The sequence below is a fragment of the Cucurbita maxima genome, unplaced genomic scaffold, assembly GCF_002738345.1.
Source record: "Cucurbita maxima cultivar Rimu unplaced genomic scaffold, Cmax_1.0 Cma_Scf00004, whole genome shotgun sequence".
NCBI lineage: Eukaryota > Viridiplantae > Streptophyta > Magnoliopsida > Cucurbitales > Cucurbitaceae > Cucurbita > Cucurbita maxima.
This window is the reverse complement of record NW_019272020.1, coordinates 3,116,599-3,132,006: the sequence shown is the minus strand read 5'-3', so window position 1 is coordinate 3,132,006 and position 15,408 is coordinate 3,116,599. Positions and strand designations below refer to the sequence as shown.

Below are 15,408 nucleotides of genomic sequence, written 5' to 3'. Positions count from 1 at the left end.
AGTAGAATTTGATCCTTTTTTTTTTTTTTTTTTTTTTTTTTTTTTTTTTTTTTTTTTTTTTTTTTTTTTTTTTTTTTTTTTTTTTTTTTTTTTTTTTTTGTGTGTGTGTGTGTGTGTATGATTAAGATTAATTGAGTGATACTCCATCCAACTATTTTCAATTATTTATTCACAATAAACTACCAAATCAAATAACTTTATATTTAAGTGATGCAACTGAAATGTTATTTTATTTAATTACCCACAAACTACTACATTCTAAATAAATGAAAATGAAAATGAAAATGAAAATTGAGCGGTTGGTAGATACGGAAAATAAGGTGAAATGAAAGGGGTAGATACGTCAGACTGATTTTGTTTGGTAGCGTGGGTCGCATGCCTTCCCTCTCTCAATAAGATGACGAAACTCTAACCGTTTCCTTCAGAATTCTCATCATTACCTTCTCTGTCCCTATTCTTACATTATTATTTTTCCCAAAATGCCCACTCCCCTTTTTTTCTCCTTCCAAAAACCATTTTCTTTTTTCATCCCCTTTTCCTACCCTTCCATAACTGGCGCTCAAATTTTAAATAATTCAATTATTTCCTAATTTTTATTTTTTCACTATAATAAATAAAACATATATAATACTAATTTCTACCACTGAAGTCCTTCAACGTGCATAATCTCCCTTTGGATTATGGCAATCTTGTCTATTTGTTCGTGATTGATTTACCGAAAATGAAAACTCTCAGGTTATTAGTTTAGTATAGAACGAGAAATGATGAAGTTGTTCCCTTTAAATACATACATATTATCGAGAAGCAAAAGAAAGTGATAATAATAAGAATATCCCTCACGACCCGCGGATGAAAAGGGGAAAACGTCGATAAATGTGAACAATGAGCATCAAACTTGGAATAACAAGCCTCCCCCCACCAAACCCGAGCTTAGGATTCCTAATCCTAACATTCAAAAATTCAAATACATGTATATAGTTTAAACACACCCTTTTTCTCATTCTTCTTTTTATAAACAAATAAATAAATAAGCAAACCCTTTGGCTCTCCTCCTAGAGATGCTCTCATCTCTCTTTTTCTCTTAAGCATATAAGATGATAGGGTTCAGCTTTACCACAGGCATCATGGGGATGGGATCGACCTCTTTTATTGGGTTTGGGCTTGGGTTCCCAGGCGGACCGACACGGCAACACTAAACTATAACAATTCTCACATCACGTGTTCGACAAAAAAAAAAAAAAAAAAAAAAAAAAAACAACAACACAGTCTTCTAGTCGTTTACTTTCTTGAGATTCGAGCTCTCTCCCTCTTTCAACCTCCTCTGCTGGATGCTTTTGTGTGCCCATTGTTATTGTTTGATTATGTAGTCATGTTTTTGTTCGCATAAATGGACTAATGCCTTTCAGATTTCCTAATGTCCTTTTGTTATCCGGTTACATTTTTTTGTCTGCACCCTATCGAATATGGTCGAGAGGTTACAGGAACTTGAAAGTAAGGTTTAAAGGGCGTCTTCACTTCAACGGATCTTTGTTGTAAGAAGTATGGGTCTGGAGTCAACGAGTCAACGAGTCAACGAGTGAAGCTGAATAGTTGGGCTTTTGTCGAGAATGTTGGAGCCATGATCCGCTTATTTAGTTGGGCTTCTTCTCGCGTGAGATGGCCCAATTCTTTCAGGAGCTCATTCCTGTCTCTTCTTCAATTATTCCTATCTAAATATAAACTATAAATTCAAATTATTTTAACTATTATTTTCACGACAATAAAATAATAATAATAATACCTGATCAAAATAAGATAATAATATAAGATATATATTGGAGCAATTTGTAACGTATAAGAATTGACTTATGTCTTAGATTTATACGTATTTGTAAGTATAAGCAATAATTTACGTGCATTGTGCATTTCAAATTAAATAATTTTGTAAGATAGAGTGAGGCATCTGATCCACGTCCCACGACGTGACCATTGTTCAAGCCACCACGTAAAGCCAATCCCATGACATGGCTTCAATTTTAATTTAATTATTTTCCCAAACTTTATTCTTTATTCTTTTATGTTATTATATTTATTTAAGATTTTAATTCACTGTAACCTGCAAAGCTTAATTAAAGGTAAATGTATATAGATTAAATTAACTAATATTATTTTCTAAATATATCTTATTTAAATAATAAGGCCCAATTCAAATAATCTTGCATTAATTAAACGCAAGTAATCTGCATTCTCTTTTCATCATCATCACATAACTTAAGTCGATATTATTTTTATCAATAAAACTAAATAAATAATCACACTTTTTTCAATATAAATTTAAGTTTCAGATTTAATTGAAACTTTAGTCGGAATTGAGTGACCCAGTCATGCATGACGTTGCTGGCAAAGACAAGGAAATCTCTGACCGTTACAAAAGAGCGCGCCGCCACGTCAGAGGCGCGGAAATTCCACCGCCTCCGTTGCCGCTTATTCCTGAAAATCGTTCGACTTCGAACCTTTTCCTTTTCCCTTCCTTTTTTTTTAATATCCAATTTTCAATTTTTAGTTTTTATTTTTCCTTTTTCTTAATTATGATTTTACACAGTCAGAGCCATACTTTCAGTCACGAGGAAAGAAGAAAAAGAAATGTAAAATGTTGGAATGAGGAAAATTTTGCGTCTACTCTCTTCCCGTTGTCACATTGATCACTGTTTTTTGAGCTTCTAATTGCTGGGTATTATTTCTCTTCGCGTTTCCATCTTGGGTCAATACACATTTTATCTCTATTTCTGTGTGCGGTATCAATTGGGATTGATATCCACTTTCTTTATGGAATGTTGTTTAATGTAGATCATCGTAATCTTAGTTTTTCATTGCGAAGAAATTTTCGGTATTATTTAACTTTCTCTACTCTTTAAACCCTGATTGTTAATTCATTTGGTGCTGTTTAAGTGTGGAGATTTATCACCAACACTTCCAATTTTCAAGTTGGAGATGAGGGATTTTGCTTGTTTTGTTTCCGGCGATCGGGGTTTTGCATTACCGCCTCTGGCGAAATTCGGTACTGGGAATTTGCCGCCGATTGCGATTAATGGGTCGCAAGCTGAAACAGTGAAGGGCTACGGCGAGGACTGTGATTCTGGATCCGATATGGACCTTTCGTCTGACTCGGGTAGTGATAATCAAAGCCTACATTACTCGGTCGCCATATCTCCTCAAGATGACAAAGTACACATTCATTCGGCTGCCATTAATGGCGTTCAATTGCCCAGTCAATTAAACAATCGTTGTTCTGAAATGGGTCATAAGGGACTTGGTTTAGTTCCGGATGCAATTCGGCTAAACCGTGAATGTAGTCATGGAGGAGTCAAAACGTCGGATTCGGCCACGACTTCCAGTACTGAAGTTTCGTTTGGTAAATCGAGCACCATTACTTATGGTGATACTGATGCTCACTCTGCAGCTTCCGATCAGGTTTGTTATTTTCTGGTTCAGTTCGTAATTGTTTAACGTTTTAGGATGTTTCGTGCATAAATCTGAAGCAGCCCAGTATCTTATAGCAAATCAAGATTGTTAGTGTTAAAAGTTTCGATCGACTTGTTGATACACTGCCCAGATGCAATTTTATTACTTAAAAGGGATGGGGACTAATTAGTTCAAATGGGTCTTTTCTCTGTGCCTGAAGATTTGTATGAGCAAAAACTCACTTTCTGTTAGCTGTGACAGACGAAGTCTGACGGAGGAATAGGGAATAACATGCATGTGGATTTTGATATTCCGACTGCTCCTCCATTAAATGTTCGTAATCAAGAAATCAGGGGGATGGAGAATCAAGCTTCAACTAGAGTATATAGGCCTTATCTTGAACAAATAGCACCAGAAAGCTCTTTAGGCCAAAATGCACAAGCTACAAATATTGGAATGTCCAATGCATCATCTAGGTTTGTGCATATACCTCTCATTTGATTCTCTCTCTTTCAATTTTTTGCACTGGAAGTTACTGAGAAAGAGTGTGATATTAACTCGTCTTTGATTCAGGAATGCTGCTGTTCTCAGAGTTGCATCACCTTCTTTGTCTGTTCCTGCCTTCCTCCCGAATTACAGAGCAATGTACTAAAGAAACTTTGAGAATTGCGCAAATTAAATTAAACTGAAATAATTTTCTATTTGTTGAAAGCAATAGATAAGGACTGAAATCTTTACGTAATTGCTTCTTTTATCAATAACTTGTTCTTGCTTATGATGGTGGACTCGTTTATGCAGAGGGCAAGGTTCATGGGGTGCTGTTATTTCTTATGAAGCATGTGTTAGGCTATGCCTTCACTCATGGGCTCAAGGTCATTGTACAGAAGCTCCCTACTTCTTGAATGATGAGTGCAAACTTTTGCGTGATGCATTTGAGTAAGTGAATGTCACAGAGACTTAGCTAGAGTTTGGTTTGAAATTTTGTTACTTCATGAATATTAGATTTTGTCAACAGTCAGGTGGTTGATCTAGTTCAATTCTAAGTTCAAATTATAACGTTTCTTCAAATCAAATGATTCGTTTGATATATTCTATTCATTTGGCTATTATAGTTATTTGGTTTCTTGTTCTTACGTTGTCAACTGGAACAGTTTACGGCAAGCTCTACTGCAACCAGAAGAGGATCTCTTGGCAAAACCTCCCTCAGGGTTGGTCAGTGAGAAAACTGTTCCAAAATCCATAAGAAGTCTTGGGAAAATTAAAGTTCAGGGTATATTACTTGAACTTTTTAAACAAATTGTGAAGATATTTTCTGTATGTTTCAAACATCGGTTTATTTGGCAGTGCGTAGAGTGAAAATGGGACTGGAGCCACCAACCAGTTGTGGTCTTTCGTGTATAACGCAATCCACCATCAAATTGGAAAGTCTTAATGCACGTTTATCCACTGTGAAGCGAACACTTCGCTCCGAGTGGAAAGCCAAACGAAAGGTTCGAGTTGCTCATCATCTTCCTGCGAACTCAACTGGTTCTATCTCTCATCAGAGCTTGGCTTATATGAAAGCTGGATCTCAATACGCTAAACAGGTCTTGGCAATCATTAAAACAGGCGCAGTTTCTTTGTGTCACATCTCTCCAACTTATGAAGTAGTGCAAGGTGACTAAATTAAACATTTTGTTAATGCTGGAAAATTGACATTTACGTGTTGAAACTTTGAAACGTAATAAGTTTGTACAAATGAATGCTTAACTCCTCTCGTCTGCATGAAATTCAAACTTTGGAATGATTTATAATTGAGTTCTTCCTGACATCAGAAACATATTCTTGCTTGTTGAGACTAAAAAGCTCATCCGATGATGAAGTTGTTAAAATGCAACCAGCATCTGGTGAAACGTATCTATTGTAAGCGATTCTCTTCTTCTTGCTTCATGTTTCTTCTTTTTATTATATTTCAGACTAAAGCTGTTAACTTTTGTGCTAAATGGAACAAACAGCTTTCCTAATAGTCCTGGAGATGATTTAACAATCGAAGTTCAGAATTCCAAAGGACAGCATCATGGTCACGCAACAGTTCAAGTTGCTGTCATTGCTGATAATTCAGTATAGTTTTTGTCCATGCTCCGCTAAAGTTTAATTTTATGCCTTCAATTTGAGTTTAAGTAAAATTGGGTATCCTGCTGCAGGATGAAAAGACACAGTGGTGGCCTGTGTATCGAGAGCCAGAGCACGAACTTGTTGGAAGAATACAACTACATACAAGCTATTCTATAAGCCCAGATGAAAACAATAGTCTTAAGGTTTGAAAAAAGAAATGAATGAAACCCAAGATATATAGATCATTTTATTCTATTAGAAAGATAATCAACCATTTTTAAAAATTATGCAATAACTTTATTAATTAAAATTATGATTTGATGAGATTAGCAACTCAACTCAATTTCAAAATGCAGTGTGGCCTCGTTGCTGAGACTGTGGCATATGATATCTTGTTGGAAGTTGCAATGAAAAGCAGCCATTTTCAGCAAAGAAATTTGTTGTTAGAAGGACCATGGAAGTGGTTACTTTACAAATTTGCAACTTACTATGGAATATCAGATTCGTATACTAAGCTAAGGTAAACGAGACATGTATTAATAATACTATCATTTCATCAAACTGATATTTTTCTCATGTTCGAATCGATGATTTTAAAATTACAATATTTCGTGGATTTCTGCAGGTACCTTTCCTATGTCATGGATGTCGCTACACCCACTGAAGATTGTCTGGCTCTAGTGGAGGAGTTGTTGCAACCAGTTATAATGAAGCAAAACGGGAGGGGCTCCTTGAGTCGTCAGGAGGTAAGGTTATTGTTTAGAAGTTATATATTTCTTTGGTCATAGAGTGACGCCAGATGGCTTATGACTACCAGAATCGCATGCTATTGGAGATAAAAGAACAGATTGAGAAGATTCTTGCGCTCGTCTTTGAGAATTATAAGTCACTCGATGAATCTTCACCTTCAGGGATCGCGGCTGTCTTTGGTAGTGCAAATGGTTTCATGGCTTCTGCTCTAACCCGCTCTGTCAAGCTATATGCTCTCCTGCATGATGTTTTGAGTAGAGAGGCGCAACTAAAATTATGCAGATATCTACAAGTAATCGAAGCCAATTGTAGTTACATTCACCATCCTTTTTCCCTTATCTTAACGAGTTGTAAACGTTAAGTTGACTGGTACAGGCTGCTACAAGGAAAAGATCAAAACTGTTGTTAGCAGAAGTTGATGAAATTATATCAAGCAGTAAAGAAGGCACATTGATGGATGGTGTTATTCTTTCTACTGCTTACCAGAAGATGAAAACCGTGGTACGGAATATTAGAAACGAAGTGATGGCTGATATTGAAATCCACCATCAAAATGTGCTCCCCAGGTGATTAAAGCACCATATGTTATATTATGAGTCTTTTCTTCTTTTATGGTTTCATCTCAAAGAAATCTTTGCTGACTGAAATTTATGAGTATAACCTACATTTGTCATTCTGCAGTTTCATAGACTTGCCAAACCTTTCGTCATCCATATACAGTGTGGAGCTGTGCAATAGATTGCGAGATTTTCTCATGGCCTGTTCTCCTCCAGGTCCATCGCCTCCTGTGACGGAACTTGTCATTGCTACAGCTGATTTCCAGCGGGATCTTGTTCAGTGGAACATCAGGTACTACCATATCTGTTCGAATCTCTGATGGATGAGAATTCCAATGCCAATTGCACCTTTTTTAATGCTGGAGCCTTGAGATTATTTCAGTCCTGTCCGAGGTGGAGTTGATGCCAAAGAGCTATTCCACTCATATGTTACACTTTGGATTCAAAGTAAGCGTCTTGCTTTGCTTGACTTGTGCAAACAGGACAAGGTATGAATGTGTAATAGCATGATGAGATTTTTATTGTTTTCATGAAAGTGATGACATTCTGGAAGTGTTTACCTTCAGGTACAACCATATGGAGCCAGACCAGAACACTCAACATTGCCGTTTGTTGATGATATGTATGATAGGCTAAGGGAGACACTAAATGAATATGATGTCATCGTTTGTCGCTGGCCGGAATATTCAAACAGTCTAGAACAGGTAGGTGTCCAAATGGTACTTTATATTCCTCTGCCTTACCAAGAACTCGTCCAGAATTTGAAGTGGTATTCGTCCTCCCTCTTCTATAGGCAACTGCAGATATTGAGAAGACAATTTTTGAATCGTTGGAAAGGCAATACTCTGATGTGTTATCCCCATTAAAGGACAATTCAGTGCCCATAATGGTTTCCAAATATTTCCAGAAGTTTGCCAGACAAGCGGTGGATACATTTTTCATACCAGATGAGGTAGTACTTAATTCTTTGTGTGGTTGAGTTTTGCAAGAAGATCACCCAAAAAAGATGATTTTTTTTAATCGAGGGACCGTCTTTTTCAGTTGGGAATTCTTTTGAATACGATGAAGAGGATGCGGGATGAGCTTATGCCACAGATAGAGCGCAAACTGAATTCAATGGCATCTGCTTGCATGACTGATGAAGGTCCTGCTAGAGGTGAATATCTCAATGAAGTAACTTTGGTGCTTAGAGCCAAATTCAGGAGTTACCTGCACGCAGTTGTGGAGAAACTCGCAGAAAACGTAAGTATCCTTCAAACCCATTTGTAGGAAAATATGATCTAGGATCAATCAAGATCTTGTTCATATCTCAAACAAATGACCTTAGATTCACCTCTCACACCAGCAATAATTCCATATTTCTGGCAGACGAGTCATAAAACAATCAGCTTTTGATCGAGCAGTAAAACAATGTTAACGCGGTGTTTGTACATGCAGACAAGGGTCCAAAGTGCAACAAAATTGCGAAAGATAATACAAGACACGAAGGAAGTGATGACGGAGTCAGAAATACGAAGCAGAATGCAGCCTCTGAAGGATTTACTGATGAACACAATTCATCATCTCCACCCCGTCCTTAACAACGGCGTCTTCGTAGCAATCTGCCGATGTTTGTGGGATCGAATGGGACAAGATGTACTACATCTCTTAGAAAACAGAAAGGAGAACATGTCCTCGTATAAAGGCTTACGCATTGCGGTTTCTGTAAGTCCAAAACTCACCATTGAGCTCCAAATTTCGAAATCCCTTTGTTGTTGCTGAATCGAATGAAAAGAACATGAAGATCAGCGCTATTACCTTTTTCTTTGGTTGAATCTGGCAGGTTTTGGATGACGTGTTTGCGTCGGAAATGCAGCGGTTGCTCGGGAATGCCCTGCAACGGAGAGACTTGAAGCCACCAACATCGATCATGGAAGTGCGCTCAATTCTCTGTGAGGATGCTGGCAATTTCTGATCAACCCAATCTTATAACTTATGAGCCTTCCAATTTTGAGCTCCTGTGTTTTTCTTTTCATATAAATAATTAAATTAACTGCCAAATTTAAAATTAAAATTAATTTACAACTAGGATGCCGTGTGCTTATAATTGATATTATACCCCAATATATTTTATTAAACTTATGTAACAATTTTTTTTCCAACAATAAACTTATGGTTTTCAAAGTTTATGGAAAGTGGTTTTTTTATATAAATTTTAATTATCAATATTATTATATATCTCCTTCCTCGAATTATTTATTTTTTGTTAATATAATTGATTATAATTATGGCAGAGAAGAGACAGTACGTGAAGCAATGAACAATCTCCATTCATATCAGCTTCTTAATTTAAACCACGAACGGAAAATACAATATTCCCATAATATTATATAAACTTCATTTTTAGAATATATTCTAAAACAATTTTATAATTTTAACTAGAAATCTTTAAGCACCTTTCGAACTTGTTCCAGCGTCACAAACAGCACCACCGTAAACGGTCCCTGTCGTGAAATCGTCGGTATGAACCCCTTGTACAGCGCCATCGGCCCCTCTGCCCGTACCGTCTTCATCGCGCAATCCAACGCTCCCGAGTACGGAGCCGCCGCCCCTTCTTCCACCTTCATGTTCATCACCCTGGTCTTTATCACGTCCACTGGATTCGACGCTACTGCCGCCACGAACCCGGCAGCGAAACTCGCCGTCACGTGTGTTCCCAGGCCATCCTTCATTAATCCCTTCTGCAGAATCGTCTCTTTTATCTGATCGTATGATGCGAGCTGCGAAGCCGTAACAAGCATCGCACGGTTTACCGTCAGCGACGAACCACGCCACAGACTTGTCACGCCTTCGCCACGTGCCATCTGGGTTATGGCGTCGACCACGCTTTTGTAGTTCCGTCGCTGCGCCGGCGGTAGCCGCCCGTCGGCTTGCATTCGTACCATCGCCACATCGGCCGGGTTGCCGACTGCAGCACCGATCGCACCAGCGATCAAACCCGCCGATATCTTTCGCACCAGCGGCAGTTTTCCGGTATCCTGATCGGTCCACTTCTGCTTGAGCATATCGTAAAGACCCATACGGGTAGTTGAGTACAGAGTCTGCCGGAGAACGGTAGCGGAAACGCCGGAGAAGAGAGCGGCGACTCCTTCCTTCTGCACAATACGAACCCCGACAGCAACTGGGCCAACACGCGCAGCTGGAGGCGGTGGCGAAGGAATATTCATAGACCTCGGAGCAGTCACAGAATTGGTCTGAAAAGCGAGAGCCGGACGGAGATTCTGAACCGCCCCCGTGGGAGCAGGAGTCTCGCCCTGAAGTTGCATTCGGACCTTGATCAGATCAAGCGGGTGGGTGGAACAGCCAGCAACAATGGAAGCAATTCCCCCTTCGACAAATCCCTTGACACCCATTATCCAGGAATCAATTTTTCTCGGGAAACAGACAAGAAAATAAAAACGTGACAGAAGGCTGAAAGAAGGGCGAGAAAATAGAATTCGAAGCAGAGAGAATTATGGATGTCTGATCTCGGAAACGGAAAAGACGGGGAAGGGGATCAAAGGGACCAGTTGGAATTGGAGTTCATATCACTGGAAACCAAGAGATGGGAATGAAGGCGGAAGGCAATGGAGGAATAATGAGGAACGAGGGGTCTGTGAGACATATGCTAACAGGGGACTCTGTAATACGCAAAGAACGAATGGTGAATTGGGGAAGACAGAACGTGGGGGAGGAGAATTTATAGCAATACCAACACCCAACGTCCCTTTAAAGGGCCTCTTTTTTTCCAACCCTCCAGTTTTCAGTATTTACAATTCCCTCCCCCATTTTACGCGGTTCTCCTTCTCCTTCTCCTCCTCCTCCATTTCCTGTCTCTACTCAATAATCAATACAATCATTAAAGTTTTGTTCAATCCTATTTAGGCACACAATTTGCTTTCCTTTTATCAATAAATATGAACTTATTTTAATTATTTCATACCAATTATAATATCGTAACTTGGGTAAATTACATTTTTGGGGGCATTGTCACTTTCCAATTTGCGAGGGTTGGTCCAACTTCCCTCTTTGACCTTTACTCCCAAAAAGAATGTCCTATTATTTGCAACCTATATGTGAACACCTGACTTTATTATGGGAATTTTCTTTTGTTTACACTAAAACTCATAATTAAAAACTTGATTTAATGATTTTTAATTATTTATTTTTTAAACTAAAAGAACTAGTAAGAAGCAAGTAAATACACATTATTCACTGCATACTATGTTTTGTTATTTTGTTTTAATTATTATCAAACGCAATCAAAATAATTAATTTATAAAGTCAAACACTACCGTTGAAGCTACATTCATTTTTATAATAAATTGACTTTTGAATATACTGCATTCTTTAAAAACCTAAATAAATCAATTGTCCAGTATAATTGGAAAAATAAAAAATTGGTTCAAAATTTTATTCCTTTCTTATTTATTTATTTATTTATTTTTCTTCTAATTTATGTATTTAATAAGTAAAAATTGATGAAATAAATTAAGAGATGGAGGCTAGAATCATGAAATAATTACCCTTGAGTTTCTCACTTTTGTAGTGCAAAGGCATTAAGAAAAAGTCGCACAGCCTTGGATTAATTTCAACGGGTATCATTATGATTAAGAAATATTATCAAAATTGCCACGAGGCCGTGTTCTTTAATAAAGGCCTTCAAAATAAATATATTTTTGATGCAAGGTTGGTCTGACCGTTGGGCACAGCGAAATGCCATAATTGACCCGGAAATTGGGGCTCGGGATAGCCTGGTCAAAATTTGGCCCTTTCTATAAGTCAATTGTTTGTAGTCGACGTGTCGTAAAGTGACTTGTGGGTCGACGATTTTCCGCGACGCTGACTTGGTCGCCTCCTTGGCTGTGCCCTGCCCTACCTAGACTACGACAGTTAAATTCTGGGTGAAGGTTCTGAGTACGTGACTCGCGATTGTGTTTTCAAAAAGAAAAAAAAAAAAGGAAAACTTTCGTCGCCTGAGAGATTCGAACTCTCGCGGGGAAACCCCATGTACTTAGCAGGCACACGCCTTAACCACTCGGCCAAAGCGACTTTTTGTTTAGGATTTAATTATATATTTAATTATTTTATGTGAAATATCATGTTCATTCTGGAAAACATTATAAATATATAGGAAAAGATGTATCACAAATTAAATGGTTGTCACATCACCTTGTGATGCTCGAGTATAAAAAAAAAAAAAAAAAATCAATTGAATTCCTGTAAATTATACTGATTAATCTTATTCTCTAGGCATATGCCTACTCAGTGATATAGGTGAACAAATAGCGTTATCTCTTTGCCACTAATACACTATTAATTAATTTTTCATTTTTTACTTACTATTACTGTTACAATCAAAGATTGTTTAAATATTCACTTTTTACATCTTTTTGTATTGCAAAAAAAGTGTTATTTTTCCACTCAAACGACGTCGTTAATACTCAACTTGAGGAAAGGAATATTTACAGGATTTGTCCAACTGAGAATCGGAGGCTCCATCAAATGCCCGTAGCAATTGCCTCTGCCGCAGCCCCAAACTTTCGTTACTTCAAGACTCTGAACCTCAACACTCGATTCTCTTCCTCACTGTGCGCAATTGCTCGGGATAAGAAAGATATGTTCACAACAGTCAGTAGTAGTAGTAGCGGAAATGCAGGCGCATACACCACGATCAAAGAGATTGTGAGATTCGAAAAAGAAATCAAGAAGAGCAAGTTCATCGCCATCGCTGGTCCTGTCACCAATGAGCAGTCTGCCTTCTCTTTTCTCTCCCAGGTGTTCTATGCTAGATTCTCATGGAGGAGTTTCCGATTTCTATTCCTGTTTACCCTCGCTGCCTTTCTGTTTGTTTCCTGGAATAAATTCTCTTTTGTTCCCTTGGGATTCTATATGCCATTTTCTTTGAAGTTGTAAATTATATCGCACTTCACATTGTACATGATTCAATTGGCAAAGCTATCTATTTTCTAGTGAAATTCGTTATTGCAAATTGTATTATGCCATTAGCATCACTCTTTTAATCTCAAATATTGGAACATTGCCTCAAAATGCGTCCTTGAAAATCTTCTAGAATAGAATCGATATGTTTGTGTGAAATTCACTAATCTGGCTGGCATTTTTTGTGATGAAACTCAGGTACGGGAACCGCGAGCTACTCACAATTGCTGGGCGTATCAGGTACTTCTTTATCTCTTGCATGTTGTTGGATATGGTTAGATGCATTAGTTGTTACAGTTCTTGAAGAATATCTATTATGGGGTAGTTCACCATCCGTCCCAGTGGTCTAACACTTTGCTCTTCACGTGGTCTGTTGAAGGTGTAATGTAACAGAGTTTATGCTAAATCACGTGATAAAATACTACATGAATAAATCTATCATCTCTTTTATATTTTTACAAAAATAACATTCCTTAAATATGATAAGAAAGATGCTACGTTTAGTTTCTGTTTTACATTTTTACACTGTTTATTTTGATAGATCCGAAATTTTTTTGCTGCGAATGTAATATCAATTAGTTTCTGTCATTCCCTCGTATTTTAAAGCTCGCAAGTTTCTGATGGTCATATTATTACTTCAAAATGCAATGCTCCAGTTTTTCAGAGAGTTTTTTTGTTCAAGAGGATTCCCATAAAGAGATATTGAGAGGGGAGTTAATAAATTTACTTCCCTGATCTCAATTCCTTTATTTATAACTTCCCTTGACTCTATTCAGGTTGGAGATCAATTTAGGTCTAATGATGATGGCGAGCCATCTGGTACTGCTGGAAAACCAATTCATTCTGCTATTGTCTCTTCGGGTATTGACAGAGTCATGGTGGTTGTGATCAGGTTTTCTCTTTGCAAATAATAGGAATTAGGTTGAAACATAGTTTTTGGGATCTATTTCTAAGCAATTTTCATGGGCAAAATACTAGCCAATCGTTGACTTGGAATCCTCTTATTAATGCTTTTGGTTGATATGAATGTGTGTGCTTGCCATGTGCTATAGCTAACTTCGTATGATATCTTTTCCCTCTACCAAATTTTAGGTATTTTGGAGGTATCAAACTCGGGACTGGGGGACTAGTCAGGGCTTATGGGGGAGTAGCTTCCGAATGCCTGAAAAGTGCTCAAACATGTGTCGTGAAATCTAAGGTGTTTCTTCTTCCCTCAATAGTTGTCACCCTGTGATGCTAGTATTACTCAGAAGTTTATGGAGCAAATTAACTGTACTAAACTATTTTAAATTGATTTACACAGGAAATGTTATTTTTGATAAATTGGGTTCCATGTCTTTTAGGTTCCAATGGGTGTGGAGGTACCATTCAATCTTCTAGGGGCTTTGTACCACCAGGTAAATTTGCCCATGTGATTAAGAGTTATCTTGTATGCCTCTGTCACGGGTTTGAATTTTCGTCTTTAGTGCTTTTTCCCCTCAGATATTGGACGGTTATTGTTTGAACTATGGTCTCTGATTTTTCATTTGTTTCTGCTTGTTTTTTCTTCCTTCGGTATAGTTCTCATGTCATAGTCAATATTGCATTTACTTTGGACGGAAACATTCTTCTATAATTCTTACAATTACATATATACCATAGAGTGATGATCTTTCGGCTCCAGCAATAATAGAAAGGTTCTACAGTTCTGTCATGCACAGTATCCGTTTCTTCTGCCGCCTTTTTAAATGGATATTATTGTAGAGCTGAAATTTGTGTCGGTGTTTGCAGATGCAATCTTTTCACGTTGAGGACATTAAGCAGGATTATGACTGTGGTAAAGATGGTATTACCATGGTGACATTCAAGGTTGATTTCGACCGTGTTGAGAAGCTGGAGGATGCTATCAAATCTAATTGTAGCCGTGAATTAATCTTTTACAAGCAATAAATTATACAGCTGTTCTTTGTACATGAATGCAGAGAAGGGAGATACACATCAATATAAAGAAATCAAGTATGCATCCAATCAATGGCGGGTGGCTTATGAGGTAAGTGAATGATGACTTTGTACAACTATTTACATTGCACAATAATCTAGATATCCTTTGTAAAATACATTTCCCATTGAAATGAATATTTAGTTAGTTCACGGCCTGCCTCATTCTCATGTTCCTTCATTAACCTATATACCGTACTACTGCTGTAGAAGCATCATATTTTTCAGAAGCACGCGGCAGTAAGTCCTTATTTGATTGATGATAACAGCTATCAAGGAACCTTTGCCAATTTGAAGGACTTGTTTCATTTGACTATGGTTTGATGGGAAGCAATAATTGAAATGGTGTTATGGTTGGAGTTGGAGATAACGTTGTTGGAATCCATCTATATTTGGGACTGTTCGCAGTTCTGGGTTTAATGGTCATACAGAATTCCGCTGAGTCAGTGGATGCTAGTCTGACCAGATGTCGGTTGAAAGAAACAAAAATAATATACCTTTAAGGTTTAGTGTAATAGATGTAAGATACAACGGGATGTAGGTAGGATTGATGACAGTTCGGTGTTGGCTGCAATGGAGGTGCGTTAGAAGACTTAGCTAGTTACTAGCATCATTTTGCAATTATACTTGG

At 37.7% G+C, this 15,408-nt stretch overlaps 3 protein-coding genes and 1 non-coding gene across 8 annotated transcripts; 2 read left to right on the top strand and 2 right to left on the bottom strand.

Annotated features, from left to right (window-relative positions):
• Positions 1 to 2,540: 2,540 nt before the first annotated feature.
• Positions 2,541 to 8,971, top strand: LOC111477954. 5 transcript variants are annotated; one of them, XM_023121969.1, is made up of 21 exons: positions 2,541 to 2,710; positions 2,929 to 3,450; positions 3,703 to 3,917; positions 4,015 to 4,086; positions 4,240 to 4,377; positions 4,593 to 4,711; positions 4,786 to 5,097; positions 5,256 to 5,343; positions 5,436 to 5,541; positions 5,625 to 5,738; positions 5,892 to 6,055; positions 6,161 to 6,281; positions 6,353 to 6,577; positions 6,661 to 6,851; positions 6,967 to 7,134; positions 7,225 to 7,330; positions 7,409 to 7,546; positions 7,636 to 7,794; positions 7,884 to 8,084; positions 8,280 to 8,546; positions 8,665 to 8,971. In XM_023121969.1, exons 2-21 carry the CDS (start codon positions 2,971 to 2,973, stop codon positions 8,794 to 8,796), a joined length of 3,516 nt encoding a protein of 1,171 aa, XP_022977737.1. In that variant the 5' UTR covers positions 2,541 to 2,710; positions 2,929 to 2,970; the 3' UTR covers positions 8,797 to 8,971. The 5 variants fall into 5 exon arrangements, with proteins under 5 accessions (XP_022977737.1, XP_022977738.1, XP_022977736.1 ...); XM_023121970.1 differs by having other exon boundaries at positions 2,541 to 2,740; positions 2,965 to 3,450; XM_023121968.1 differs by having other exon boundaries at positions 2,541 to 2,740.
• Positions 8,972 to 9,130: 159 nt separating this feature from the next.
• On the bottom strand, positions 9,131 to 10,678 carry LOC111477955 (mitochondrial uncoupling protein 5-like). Its single transcript, XM_023121972.1, has one exon. The coding sequence runs from the start codon at positions 10,232 to 10,234 to the stop codon at positions 9,260 to 9,262; it is 975 nt and encodes a 324-aa protein (XP_022977740.1). The 5' UTR covers positions 10,235 to 10,678; the 3' UTR covers positions 9,131 to 9,259.
• Positions 10,679 to 11,830: 1,152 nt separating this feature from the next.
• On the bottom strand, positions 11,831 to 11,912 carry TRNAS-GCU. Its single transcript has one exon. It is a non-coding gene; the product is annotated as a tRNA-Ser (tRNA).
• Positions 11,913 to 12,337: 425 nt separating this feature from the next.
• On the top strand, positions 12,338 to 14,935 carry LOC111478661 (IMPACT family member in pol 5'region). Its single transcript, XM_023123038.1, has 6 exons — positions 12,338 to 12,638; positions 12,999 to 13,040; positions 13,577 to 13,692; positions 13,893 to 13,998; positions 14,144 to 14,197; positions 14,571 to 14,935. The coding sequence occupies exons 1-6, from the start codon at positions 12,366 to 12,368 to the stop codon at positions 14,727 to 14,729; spliced, it is 750 nt and encodes a 249-aa protein (XP_022978806.1). The 5' UTR covers positions 12,338 to 12,365; the 3' UTR covers positions 14,730 to 14,935.
• The last annotated feature ends 473 nt before the right edge of the window (positions 14,936 to 15,408 follow it).